Source organism: Camelina sativa, chromosome 4 (assembly GCF_000633955.1).
Source record: "Camelina sativa cultivar DH55 chromosome 4, Cs, whole genome shotgun sequence".
Lineage (NCBI taxonomy): Eukaryota > Viridiplantae > Streptophyta > Magnoliopsida > Brassicales > Brassicaceae > Camelina > Camelina sativa.
Genome location: NC_025688.1, coordinates 27,233,617 through 27,246,776, shown reverse-complemented (window position 1 = coordinate 27,246,776; position 13,160 = coordinate 27,233,617). Strand labels below are relative to the sequence as shown.

Here is a 13,160-nt window from a genome sequence, read left to right as displayed (position 1 = left end):
TTTTTTTTTTTTTTTTTTTTTAAATTAAGTTTTATTCTTGGATTTTGGAACTTTTGAATTCTTAAATTTTTGAGAAGTAGTGCCTAAGCATATACACAAAATCTATCACCGCATATATAAACAAACCTATAACTAACCTTCCAGATATGAATTTTGAATAGATTATACAACATATACAATTGACACACCTTCTTGTAATCTTTATCTCCATTTGGTAGCCTTACTCGAAACAAAACAAACTGATTAGCTTTCAATCGGTTTTGAGATTAAAGTCATCTAGTATTAAATAAATTATTGGCGAACCAAAGAAATATTCATTTTTCTCTCAGTATTTAGGAAATCATTTATGTAGAGAGTTGAATTGAATGATATTGGCCGTATTGTGGCGGATGCTAGGTAGGGGAATAAAGCATTGTGATAGGGACAAATCAATGTAGATATGCATATGATGAGTGAGCCTATAACATGAGTTTGCTCAATTAATTCGGCACTTTCTTGTCAATTCTGCCTTAAATCCATTACTCTCGGAAGCTCTCGTTAGTGTCATTTCACTAATGACATTTAAATTCCCAAATCTATATTAGTGAGACTTTATATGTAGCCCAAACTAACACATAAAGAATTTGACTCCCCCACTATATGTAGGTTGGTAGTGCCACTGCTAATGTGACATGATAATCTTTTTGATATTAATATACGAGGTGTTTTTGATATTAATATACGAGGTGTTATATAGTCTGAGCAATTTTCCCATGTACATAAATTTGTTGTTTACTGCTGCAAATTTTAAAGTTACATATTGTTCTAAAAACCAGTGAACTTATCTGTTTATATTAATATCAATTGATATGAGCTCATAGTACAAGTATTGATATGTCAGTGTGTAAAGAAACAAACGACTATCGCCAGTTGTGTGGCTTATTTAGATTATCATGAGAGATTGATAATGGCTAAACGTGGGTGGACCTTCTTTTTTTTTTTTTTTTTTTTTTTTNCCCCGATCTCCTTCTCAATTATTGAACACTTGAATCTCGAGCAGATTATTATCGGTTGGTTCTCTACATATATACCTAAATTAATCACTTCTTGTTGTCTTCAGTTTTGGATCTCGAGTCGATTAATATAAGCCTATATTCTTATAAATCCTCATCTGAGTTGTATGCTAGTGTTTTGATTCACAATTAGGACTTTTGAACAAATTTGCGTGGTTATGCATAATCATGCTACACTCACCACTGGCGAGATCTCTAAGTTACCCATTTCGTAATACGTATAGTCTATATATAGAGATGATAGATGATATATACTAGTATCGGGTAAATCCTTGCATGATGTGCATGGCATTAGAAAATATCGAGTGCTTCAGTTGTTAATTAATGCTCTGTAAAATTGTATTTTTATGAGTTCATCTAGCTATATGGCCACACATTTGAATAAAATAATATGGGTCTCCAAAATAATACATCGCTATTATTACCCTTTTGCAGTTTTCATATTCAACACGTCTCATAATTTAATCAAATCTAAAATAAGATCCACCGATTTTCATTTCTTACATTTAATAAAATCTACCAAAGAAGAAGAGGAAGAATAAAACTCTCTCCATAATCACCGGCGAAAAGATGATTGTAATGAGAAGTTGTAGATACATTTTTTTGGTCGTCTGCACTTATTTTCACACTATATGCATATATGAAAGAAGTATAGCGTTTGATTAGGCACGAGTGGATTACACTTCCCTGTTCATTATTTCAGTGATATAATAAACAATAATTTATATACAATTATCGAAAGTTTACAAATAATTAGCCTGTGTTACTCTTCGTACTAGACGTGGGGTGGGGCATATGAAAACTAAGTAAATCAAAGATTGTGACTTTTTTTATCACTTGCCTTTGGTATGTCTAAATAGCTTCCAGATGCTACACCGGCGGAGATTAAGAAAGCTTACTATAACTGTATGAAATCTTGTCATCCAGACTTGAGTGGCAATGACCCTGAAACCACAAATTTTCCCCAGAGGTTATCCCAATATTAAGGTGTGTCGTCTCTGTTTTTCCGCTTCATCATTCTACTTCTAGCTTGATTCTGAAACACAGGTATGCCACAAGGCAAAGTTATGCTCATCTAAATGATTAATGCAAATAGTATTGGAAGGATTTCGAAGTTGATGATATTGATAGTTCATACCAAAACTTTTGCTTGCCTCTTCTCCCATAGAGATCTCGCCTGAAATGGGATTCAAAGATTGATCAATTAGATGATAAATAAAGAAGTATAGGCTATCTTGTTTCATAAGGGAAGAAAACATGGGCCAATGTCAATATGTAAGTGGGAATAAAAAGACTAAGGAGTAGAAGGAGAAAGACTAGGAGCATTTCAGCTACAGAACAGAGAGTTTTTTTATTCCCTTCTTACCATTCTGAAAACATCAACTGCTCCTGACCGCGTTCCAGAAAGCATCAGAGCAACCTGATCAATCAATGACAATTTAGCAACGGCTTAAATGCAAACAGTTTAGCAACGAGTACATAATCAAGAAATCATAGCAATGCCTTGTGGTTCTTTACAATGAACAATAAGAGAAATGCTCGTCTTACATTCACTCTTTCAACCCTTCGCATCTCATCTTCGAGCAATGACAACTGTGCAGNAGGAGTTTCCATAAACGGGTTATCAACTTCCCAGCAATCCGAATCTTTTCCGACTTTTCTCGAAGATCCAAAATCTGAAATCTTCAATTTGTAAGACTATCTACATGGAAAGATAAGTAGATTATCTGGTTTTAGATCGCAGTGGACANACACAATCAGTTCCAGCATCTACAGAATATAAACATACCATGTCTCAACTGCTAGCTGAATTAAATCTGGGTTGCCACGCTGGTTACAGNGAGAATCATGCGGGTGAAGTCTCTGATTAGAGTATCGGGCAATTTACTATCTTTGTAACNTTCAATTTCAAATATATCTGGAGCCACATTAGCACAAATTTTGCAGCCTGTTAATCAGCAAACACAGTTCCAGAATCATCAGAGTCAGTACCAAAGTGTTTCACCTCGGCATCAAACGAAGTGCATTGAATTGAAGTTTCAAGAAAATAAATACCTATACAAGCAAACTCATCAACAAAAACATGATCCCTTGGGCTAGAGTCATCAAGAAAAGGATTGGTGGCAGTCCCAGCATAACCATGAATTTCATCGTAAACCATACGCTGTACAGGGTCACTTAGAATCTGCAATTGCAAAAAAGCACATGGGACCTTACAACTAAAAAACGCTTACAAATGTGAAGCCAAGTAAAGAAACTTACTCACCTCATAGATATCGACTCTGTAACTTGAGTTTCAGTTCTAAACTAAGGAACAGAGATGAATTCAACACACTACTGAACAGGAATGAAACTAAAAGCTGGAGGCTTGGGAGGCATAATCTTCACCTTCAGGTGTTTAAACTGTGGGGGCTTTGGTGGAATAATCGTTAACTTCATGGCCTTCTTTGAAATCGGCAACGAGGAGCCGGAGATCGTATCTTCCATCTTCTGTTCACCACGCAAGAACTGATGCAACAATAAATCCGAAGCGCTTCCTCTCTCCTTAGGGTTCCTTGCTAAACATGTTTCTATAAAATTCCTTGCATCACACGGTACACTCTCTGGAATCTCCGGGGCTTCTCCATTCAATAGAACCGGCGCAAGATCTTTATAATTAATCTCCGACCATGGATAAACACCGGTATACATCTCCAATACTATGCACCCTAACGACCACAAATCTAGGGCTTTCTCAGCCACGTTATCGCGGACTGATTCTGGCGACATGTAAATAGGAGTTTCCATAAACGGGTTATCAACTTCCCAGCAATCCGAATCTTTTCCGACTTTTCTCGAAGATCCAAAATCTGAAATCTTCAATTTGTAAGACTATCTACATGGAAAGATAAGTAGATTATCTGGTTTTAGATCGCAGTGGACATAACCGTGGCTATGAACAGAGACCAATCCTTGGAGAATCATGCGGGTGAAGTCTCTGATTAGAGTATCGGGCAATTTACTATCTTTGTAACTGTCCATGAACGTTGTTAAGCTCCCTGCAGATGCGTACTCCATAACCATCTTGTAAACTCGGAATCCGCCGACATCAAAATCCTCTTCTAAAGTATAATTCCCATAGCATTGGACGATGCTTCGACAGCCCTTGAGTTTGGATAGAACCTGAATCTCTCTTTGGAGAGTGTCGTATTCTTCGCATTCAGCGGTTTTTACGGCTGCGTAAAGCGGCGAAGAGCTGTCGTCGTCGCTTTTGATGTACTTGACGAGGTTGACTGATCCGCACGAACCTTTTCCCAAGAACTTCACGAACTCTGTTTTTGGTGTCATCGTAAGAAGAGTTAGGTTTCTTATCTCTAGGTTTCTTGTAACTTGAGTTGTAATTTATAACCCTAGAGAAGACCGAATCACTTGAGGAATTGCAGCGAGAGAGAGTTAAAAAGGAAAGTTTGTTAAAAAAATTTGTAGGGTTCTTTTATGTCTGTAAGTTGGACTTCGATATAATTTTATGATATTAAATTATGCATTTTCTATTTCACATTGGATTAGGAGATGTTACTGTCCGTCAGATTATTTTGTCTTTTTTAAATCTAGGATCAGGATTCCAATTAAAAAGAAGGAAATACATTAGAGCGAAAAAAAATAATTAACGACTGATAATAATAGCAAAAAAAATTTCTATAGCCTAATCCAAAATCTTTTTTGTAGGATATGATATATAACTTTTAGATCATATAGTTTTTGAAAGTGGAAAAATGAAATATATTTTAAAGTGGATTTAAGTCATTTGGGCTATTATTAGTTTTACATTTAGGTTGTGCAACCATGTTTGTTTATTTTGTATAGGCTCTTGGTAGTTTGGGCTTGCAAAACCAAATTAACTTGTTGGCCGACATACATTTGTTTTTATTAAGACAAAAGGTGAATACACGTGAAGCAAATGAGAACGACCCTTTTAGTACTGAAAATTGCAAAATAAAAATAAAAATACAAATGCTGCTAACATGTATGTTTTTTGTTGCCAAAAATGCTAGCATGTAATGCAACCACAAATTCATGGCCGACCTGCTTTTTTTTTTTTTTTTTTTTGCTTTTTTTGGAAACCACAAATATGATTACACGTTGCCAAAAAAGAACGTACAGAAACTCATCTTATTATTCCATAGTTACGGATAATAGCAAAACGCTATAAAATATCTTACTCTAACACGTAGTTTTGGAGTCTAATTGGTCTATCGATCTATAAAACGATACTACTGGGAGAATAGATTCTTATCATCTCACATTGTTCGATCCTCCTCTAAAAACTCATCCTTTCATATCTTTTGCTCCTAAAGAGATCTCTCATGGCGATGTCTTTCTCAGGAGCTGTTCTCACTGGCATGGGTTCTTCTTTCCACAGTGGAGCCAAGCAAAGCGGCATTAGTTCTGTCGGAGTTAGCCGAAAGACTCAGTTCGTCGTCGTCGCTCAGCGCAAGAAGTCTTTGGTCTACGCCGCTAACGGCGATGGCAACATCCTCGATGACCTCAACGAGGCCACGTAAGTCCACATTCTTTCTTTTAATATCTTGCCTCGTAATTAAGGATTTTATTAGGAAATGTTTATATATATTATTGGAAGTTTGATTGTTTTGAGCTAATTTTTATGATTTTATTTTGAATATATATCACAAACTTAAGCCCTCCTATAAGTCTAACAGGAGCTGTCAAATGGTCCGTCCATCGACCAATGGGCGTGTCCGCTTGAACAGTGCTTGAACAGTTTTTTATATGGGCGGAAGATGGTCATGACCAAATGGACAATGGTCCAAAAAATGTCCATGCCCATTAACCATTTCCAATTGATCATGATGATGGACAATCCATTTTTATTTCTGTTGGCTTTCACTTATAAAATCTGAATTTTATTTTTGTTATTATTCACTTATAAAATCTGAGTTTTATTTCTTTCATAAAATTTGAATTTTATTTTGTTGTTTCTTGTATAAAATCTGAATTTTATTTTTGTTGTTATTCACTTATAAAATCTGAGTTTTATTTCTTTTATAAAATTTGAATTTTATTTTGTTGTTTCTTTTATAAAATCTGAGTCTCCCAAATTGGTATGAGACGAAGAAGAATGATCGGAGAAACTAAAATTTAATCCGCAAGCCCAATGGTCTTTTGTCCATTAAGACCATATTATATTTGGTCGTAACCATGACCACCCGCCCATAACGCCCACGGGTGGACCGCCCAATTGACAGCTATAGATATAGCCCTAAATTTATGGACGTTTCTGTTGGCTGCTTTAGATTTGTGTGTTTAACATTACTTTTTGTTTCATTTTAATTACAAATACAGAAAGAAAGCTTCAGATTTCGTGACTGACAAGACAAAGGAAGCGTTGGCAGATGGTGAGAAAGCAAAAGACTACGTTGTTGAGAAAACGAGTGAAAACACAGATACATTGACTAAAGAAGCTGAGAAAGCTGCAGCGTATGTGGAGGAAAAAGGAAAAGAAGGGGCAAACAACGCGGCTGAGTTCGCTGAGGGTAAAGCAGGAGATGCTAAGGATGCCACAAAGTAGGGTCTTTAAATCAATTAATTCAAATACCTAAACTCGTAGAGACATATGGATCCATCTTTTCTCTCTCTCTACATGTTTAATATTTTACAATAAGATCAGTCTGTTGTAATTTTTCTATTAATTTCACATCAACCCTTGAAATAAGACATGGCTCGCAGTTAAAAATTTGTCTTTCAACGAGCTAGTTCTAGGATGAGCATCTAGCATCGATAGGCTCGTACGTCTCTTTTGTGACGAACATATGTAATGGTATGGCATTAGCCCATTCCAAGCAAAGATTTACAATATGTGGAAGGATAATAATGGTATGGTACCAACAAAATTACCACCACATATATCTCCCCGTCACATACATTACCAATAAGTCTATCAAATAATTAGATTGTCTCTGTTGACGACACAAAAAAAAAAAAACATAGATTATGTCTGTCTGATACTATGACTCTCCCAAATGTGAGGGTTCTATTAGTATTAGTAAGTGAAACTTAAATCACACCCTAAACTAACTCAAAAGTTAAGGTATGTCAACATGTCATGTGGCTTTGCAACAACACCACATTGTTCAATGTTCACATACCTAACCAATGTGGGACATATCTAATAGGCTCCTTTATTTGTTGCTGGTTTCAAGTAAGAGGATCTTCAATTATACATGCTCTATATATCTCATATTTCTCAAAATTTAACTTTCCTTTCTAGCTTATTGTATATATATAACGTTGTTGTTGTGGAGACATTGGTATAAAATAGCCCTAAGGCATTGAAGTATGGGTTTTGTAGAAATATATATACTATTAGCAGCTTAACTAACAGTATGGACTGTAGGTTAACCAAAAAAAGTTAGAAGTTGTTTTAAGTCAGTTGCTAATAATGGCTAAATTGACACACATGCATATATTAACACACATTTTCAACTTAACGTTGAACCTTGCCATTTGCAAATCAAATACAAGTGCTGGCTAACATTGGTAGCAAAAATTGCTAACATGTAAGTTTTGGTAGCCAAAAATGCTAACATGTATATAACGGTTATAACCACAACTTGATGGCCGACCTCTTTTTGTTGTTGTTGGTAGCCATAGAAATAAGAACACGTAGCTAAATACGAACGAACGAAAACTCTTTCTTATTCAAAAGCTAAAGATAATAGCAATGCGCAAAAATATCTAGCACTGACACGTGGAAATTTTGATTCTTATTGGTCGAGAGATCTATAAAACGATACTATTGGAGGTTAGAGGTTTCTCATCTCACTTTCTCCATCTACAAACTCTTCCTTTTATTTATTACCTTCTAGAAAACATCTTTGAAAGAGATCTCTCATGGCGATGTCTTTCTCAGGAGCTGTTCTCAGTGGCATGGGTTCTTCTTTCCACAGCGTAGGAACCAAGCAGAGCAGCGTTGGTGCCGTCGGATTTGGCCGAAAGAGTGAACTTGTCGTCGTTGCTCAGCGCAAGAAGTCGTTGGTGTACGCCGTTAAAGGTGACGGCAACATCCTCGATGACATCAACGACGCCACGTGAGTCTATATTACACCTTTTAATATATAGTTTTCCTCGTGACTAATTTAGTCTATCTAGATTACTCAAAAACTCTCAGGTATATTTATGTACTCCACATGAATTGTTTTCTTTCTTTTGGTTAATTCCATCAGATTAGTTTGATAAACAGATAAAGAATCACCAAACGTAATATAATGGTCTTTGTTGAGGATTGAGTTTTATCCACTGAGCCGGTTTTGATCTTTGGCTGCCATTTGAAATACGATCTACTTTTATAAAAATGAACTTTACTTTAATAAGTCTATGATAAAAGTAAATATTTATCTTCGAAAATATATTGTAAAAGATATTTGTGAGTAGTCTTTAAAAACAAACGACTCAAATTCATGACCAAATAAATAGTATATTTTTGATATACATTATGTTTTAAGACCGTTGGTCAGTAATGAATGTTAATAAATATATGTATGTGTAGAAAGAAAGCTTCAGATTTCATGACGGAAAAGACAAAGGAAGCTTTGGTGGATGGTGAGAAAGCAAAAGACTACGTTGTTGAGAAAACCATTGAAGCCAATGAGACGGCGACTGAGGAAGCTAAGAAAGCGTTTGATTATGTGACTGAGAAAGGCAAAGAAGCCGGAAACAAGACGGCTGAGTTCGTAGAGGGTAAAGCAGGAGAGGCTAAGGATGCCATAAAGTAATTAGGCCCTGATTTAACCACTCTTAATTATGTTACAATAAGATCAGTGTGTACGTGTTAATTTGTGTTTTTCACCATTTGAAAATTGATATGAAGATCTGTTAATTACTCCAAAATAGCTCATTAAATTCTTATCATATACATGATTAAAAAAGAAACTACGTACTTATAGTACCATGGTATTTCCAAGGATAATTAACCCTAGCTAATGCAGAATTAGTTTAGAATATAACATTTTATCGATTTTACTCTCTTGAGTAATAATATTTAATTAACAAATTCATTGTTCTAAAAATTATACAATCACATCACATAAGACCTTGATAATAATAATAATAAACCACTAATTATCTAACAATAGTTCTTACAAATTATCACTTATTTTAGTTCTTGAAATTTATGTCATAAAGCTCCTTGCCTCGAAATCAATTAGCCTAAATAGATTTTATCTGTGGAATGCTCTCCATAACTAACTTAACGGGAAAACTCTTCTACAAACCCATATGATAATAAGAAACTGATGACTGTTACGAGTTACGACAACCCCTAATACTATAGCCTGTAAAATATCAAAACACCTAAAACAGCACAAATTGTTATATATCCATCTCTTCAGTACAAATCTCATAGGTGTAAGGGGAAAATACATACTCTCTCTCTTCTCTCTCTCTGTGAATGTAGAAGAAAAACAAAATAGTCAAAAGTTATGACCAAAAAAAAAAAAAAAAAAAATTGGNGCTTAGTCCCAAGCACTTGGAGTTTCTCCGCCATATCCACCACTTGGAGCACCGCCATATCCCCCACCATAGCCTCCGCCGTAGCCACCTCCACCACCGTAGTAATCATTACCGCCTCCTCCTCTACTGTAAGACCCTTCCCTTCTAAAGTCACGACCACCAAACCGACCACCAGACCGTCGATTCTTACCACCACCAAAAGAGGAGCGTGATGCATACCGAGTGAGCCACGCAGGGACTTCCTGGTTAGCTTCTTGCATCAGCTCAGAGAGCGGTCTGGCCAGTGAGGTGTTGCCATCGTTGAAGAAGGCAGTTGCCAATCCTGATTTGCCAGCACGTCCTGTTCGTCCAATGCGGTGGACATAGTCATCAATGTCATTTGGTAGATCAAAGTTGACCACATGAGCCACGTGAGGAATGTCAAGCCCACGTGCTGCTACATCTGTTGCAACCAAAATTGGTGTTCTCCCACTCTTGAAGGCCTTCAGTGCCACTTCTCTTTCCTTCAATGCATACATAGCAACACAATAACTTAGTCAGATACACTAGTTCCTAATTGATAATGATGACCAAAAAGTTAATTTCAACAGATTCCTTCAGATTTTGACTTTTGTTATAGGTTTAGTTGCAATGAACTATATTCCTACACGAGATCTTCTTTTTGGTCTCAATACTGAATTGGTACGACTGGATTATGATGTCCACATTAAAACACAAGATTTTAAGCTTTAAATTTAATAACAAACCTGCTGTGTTCGGTCACCGTGAATGGAGGTTGCTGGAAACCCGTTGATGCAAAGCCAATTTTCCAAAGAGTCAGCTCCCCTCTTCGTCTCCACAAAAACTAAGGTCAGGGCTTGCTGTAATTATGGAGAGAACACAATCATCAAGAACTAGAAGTATGACAGAGCATGTCGAAATATGTAAAATATCATGAACTAAACAAAAGACGATTCCTTCCAAAGGAAAGAGGAGTATCAGTTTTACCTTGCCTTGGATGCCATTCTCTCTTTGAGCATGAAGCAGGTCCATGAGATGACTTCTCTTGTCAGAGTCAAGGACAAACTCAACCCTTTGGACAATTAAATCAGTACTTGAACCCACTCTACCCACAGCCAAAAATATATAATTTGCTAAGAAATCAGCTGCAAGTCTCTGCAAAAGAAACAAATATGTCAATCTATTTAAACTTGCAAATGATTTTATGCAAACGTAGCAACATTCTTGTAACAAATATTATGCAGCTTTAATCACACAGGAAACATAAGCATGAAACTTGATCAATCTAAAGCTTGCCATCAATGTTTCACCATCATCCATTAACGCAAGTGGTATTGTAATCCTCTGATATATAGAACTATCAGCAACATGTCAGTTAAATGGCAATGGCCATCATTTCATGAAACAGATGTATAGGCTAGCTAGCATCACAGCAGAACTAGAATTCATGTAATTAGCTTAAAACCAGAAAGACTCTCTCAGAATTTCTGCAGAACAACCATGTCTATCGTCGTCATTATATACAGTTTCAGTTTATATTAGACAATTTCTCTTTCCCCTTTTTTAGAGAACCACAGGAATTTATCTGGACAGAGAAGGGGCTTAAGACTGAAGCCCAATACAGAAAAATGTAACTAGCAGTAAGATGAAAGGAAAAAATATGGAACACAAGAATCACACACATGTCAAAGAATGGGTAATAAGAGCGAGAGTGATAAAGTTCGCAAATTATTATATTTCAACCAACGAGAAGGTGAACAAGAAAAAGTGATTACAGAAACAAGTAAACTAACCTGAATCTCTCTTGGAAAAGTAGCACTAAACAACAACGTCTGTCTAATTCCACGTGGAGGCATATCCATTTGTTCAACAATCTTTCTAATTTGCGGTTCAAAACCCATGTCCAGCATCCTATCGGCCTCATCAAGAGCTAAAAATCTAATCATCTGCATAGAGACTCTAGCTCTCTCCAGTAAATCATTTAGTCGACCAGGAGTTGCCACAAGAATATCAACCCCCCTCTCAAGTTCCCTGAGCTGCACAAACAACAAGACACGAGATTAACATGCTGAAGTTTGAAAACAGAATTAACACATACAGTGAAAGACGCATGAAGCAAAAACTCAGAAGTCAAAAGCTGAAACAAAAACAAAACTATATCTAAAATAAAAACTATTTGCACATTAAAAATACCTGCTGGTTAATAGGTGTTCCTCCATATGCAACAACAACCTTCACACCAGTTTGGTAGGAGAACTTTTTAGCCTCATCATGTATCTGCAAAAATATCACAGAATAATAGATTAGAAACTAACTTCTACGGTGTACCAAAGCGAATGGAATCTTGACATTGGGAAGAGAACTCCAACCTGACTTGCCAACTCCCTGGTTGGTGAGAGAATGACTGCAAGGGGGTAAACTGTGCGTGAACCACGGGGTCTCTGCACATGCTGATCCTTCATGATTCCACTAATAATTGGAAAGCAAAAAGCAGCAGTCTTCCCAGAGCCAGTCTGAGCACAAGCCATCAAATCCCTGCCTTGAAGCAATATAGGGATGGCATGACGCTGTACAGGTGTTGGCTTAACATATTTGCATCTACGGATGTTTAGATTCAAGGCCTCCCCAAGATCAATCTCAGCGAATGTGTTAACAGGAGGAGGCACATTATCCCCACTGGTCTCAATCGGAATATCTTCATAAGCATCAAAATTAATAACGGTATTATCCTGCTCAGTAAAAGCTGGTTCTGGTTCAGAATCATCATTCTCAAAAGGGTTAACTTCACGTTCCCTACGATCCCAGCCTCCGCTTCTGTTGTTCCAACCACCACCTCCTCGTCCACCATAGCCATAGCCAGGACGACCAGCATCAGCCCTATAACCACCACCACCACCAGCAGAACCAGCACTAGCACCAGGAGGAGCCCATCGAGACCCAGAAGGTGGACCACCAAAACCTACACGATCGTTAGCTGGTAATGGAGCAGCAACAGGGTCAGAAGTTGGTTGCCTGTTTCTTAGATGTGGAGGAACATAAGCAGGTCGAGAAGGATGAGAATTCTGATTAGATGACCCAGAATTAGCGTTCTCTGAGTCAGCCACATCAGCCCATGATGCACTCATAATAAAAAAAAAAAAAACGTAAAAACTAGCTTGCAAATCCCCAGCAAAACGAAACCTTTGTTTTTTTTTTACTCTTAATCAAAATCTTCAATAGAAGAACGAACTCCTGGAAAGAAAAAACAAAAATTCACAAGTAATCAGAAGCAGCTATGAACAGCTTTAAATAAGCGAGCGAATCCACAGAATAATAAACAACAAACACAAAGACGAATTGAAAAGTCTAGTCATGAGCATATATTCAAACGAATATAACAAAAACACAAATGCCAAGAGAATCACGCAAAGAGGAGAGAACCAACCCTAGCTTACAGGCTCGAATTCAAATATTGCGAAAACCCCAGAGAGAGAGAGAGAGAGAGAGAGATAGATTGAAGAAGATTCAACGAAATCAACGATAAACCCTAGAATTCCTTTTTGATAAATTTACCTTTTTTTTTTGTTTTTGGGATCGGACAGAGATAAATTAGAGAGAGAGAGA

At 36.8% G+C, this 13,160-nt stretch overlaps 3 protein-coding genes and 1 pseudogene across 4 annotated transcripts; 2 read left to right on the top strand and 2 right to left on the bottom strand.

The window, feature by feature from the left end:
* Window positions 3,387-4,379, bottom strand: LOC104784371 (annotated as a pseudogene).
* Window positions 5,282-6,789, top strand: LOC104782764 (protein COLD-REGULATED 15A, chloroplastic-like). Its single transcript, XM_010507781.2, has 2 exons — window positions 5,282-5,589; window positions 6,393-6,789. The coding sequence occupies exons 1-2, from the start codon at window positions 5,396-5,398 to the stop codon at window positions 6,616-6,618; spliced, it is 420 nt and encodes a 139-aa protein (XP_010506083.1). The 5' UTR covers window positions 5,282-5,395; the 3' UTR covers window positions 6,619-6,789.
* Window positions 7,858-8,936, top strand: LOC104782763 (protein COLD-REGULATED 15B, chloroplastic). Its single transcript, XM_010507780.2, has 2 exons — window positions 7,858-8,137; window positions 8,596-8,936. The coding sequence occupies exons 1-2, from the start codon at window positions 7,941-7,943 to the stop codon at window positions 8,819-8,821; spliced, it is 423 nt and encodes a 140-aa protein (XP_010506082.1). The 5' UTR covers window positions 7,858-7,940; the 3' UTR covers window positions 8,822-8,936.
* LOC104782761 (DEAD-box ATP-dependent RNA helicase 37-like) lies at window positions 9,388-13,151 on the bottom strand. 2 transcript variants are annotated; one of them, XM_010507778.2, is made up of 7 exons: window positions 12,982-13,151; window positions 11,927-12,788; window positions 11,751-11,834; window positions 11,351-11,593; window positions 10,545-10,712; window positions 10,304-10,417; window positions 9,388-10,060 (listed from the first exon to the last, which is right to left on the bottom strand). In XM_010507778.2, exons 2-7 carry the CDS (start codon window positions 12,680-12,682, stop codon window positions 9,560-9,562), a joined length of 1,866 nt encoding a protein of 621 aa, XP_010506080.1. In that variant the 5' UTR covers window positions 12,683-12,788; window positions 12,982-13,151; the 3' UTR covers window positions 9,388-9,559. The 2 variants fall into 2 exon arrangements, with proteins under 2 accessions (XP_010506080.1, XP_010506081.1); XM_010507779.2 differs by having other exon boundaries at window positions 13,110-13,136.

Bases quoted from the DNA above. Each gene is read 5' to 3' on its own strand.
- LOC104782764 (XM_010507781.2), top strand. From the start codon at position 5,396: ATGGCGATGTCTTTCTCAGGAGCTGTTCTCACTGGCATGGGTTCTTCT. The intron at 5,590-6,392 runs GTAAGTCCACAT...TTACAAATACAG, and splicing joins GATGACCTCAACGAGGCCAC to AAAGAAAGCTTCAGATTTCG.
- LOC104782763 (XM_010507780.2), top strand. From the start codon at position 7,941: ATGGCGATGTCTTTCTCAGGAGCTGTTCTCAGTGGCATGGGTTCTTCT. The intron at 8,138-8,595 runs GTGAGTCTATAT...ATGTATGTGTAG, and splicing joins GATGACATCAACGACGCCAC to AAAGAAAGCTTCAGATTTCA.
- LOC104782761 (XM_010507778.2), bottom strand. From the start codon at position 12,682: ATGAGTGCATCATGGGCTGATGTGGCTGACTCAGAGAACGCTAATTCT. The intron at 11,835-11,926 runs GTTGGAGTTCTC...ATATTTTTGCAG, and splicing joins CCAGGGAGTTGGCAAGTCAG to ATACATGATGAGGCTAAAAA. The intron at 10,418-10,544 runs GTAAAACTGATA...CCATAATTACAG, and splicing joins AGAATGGCATCCAAGGCAAG to CAAGCCCTGACCTTAGTTTT.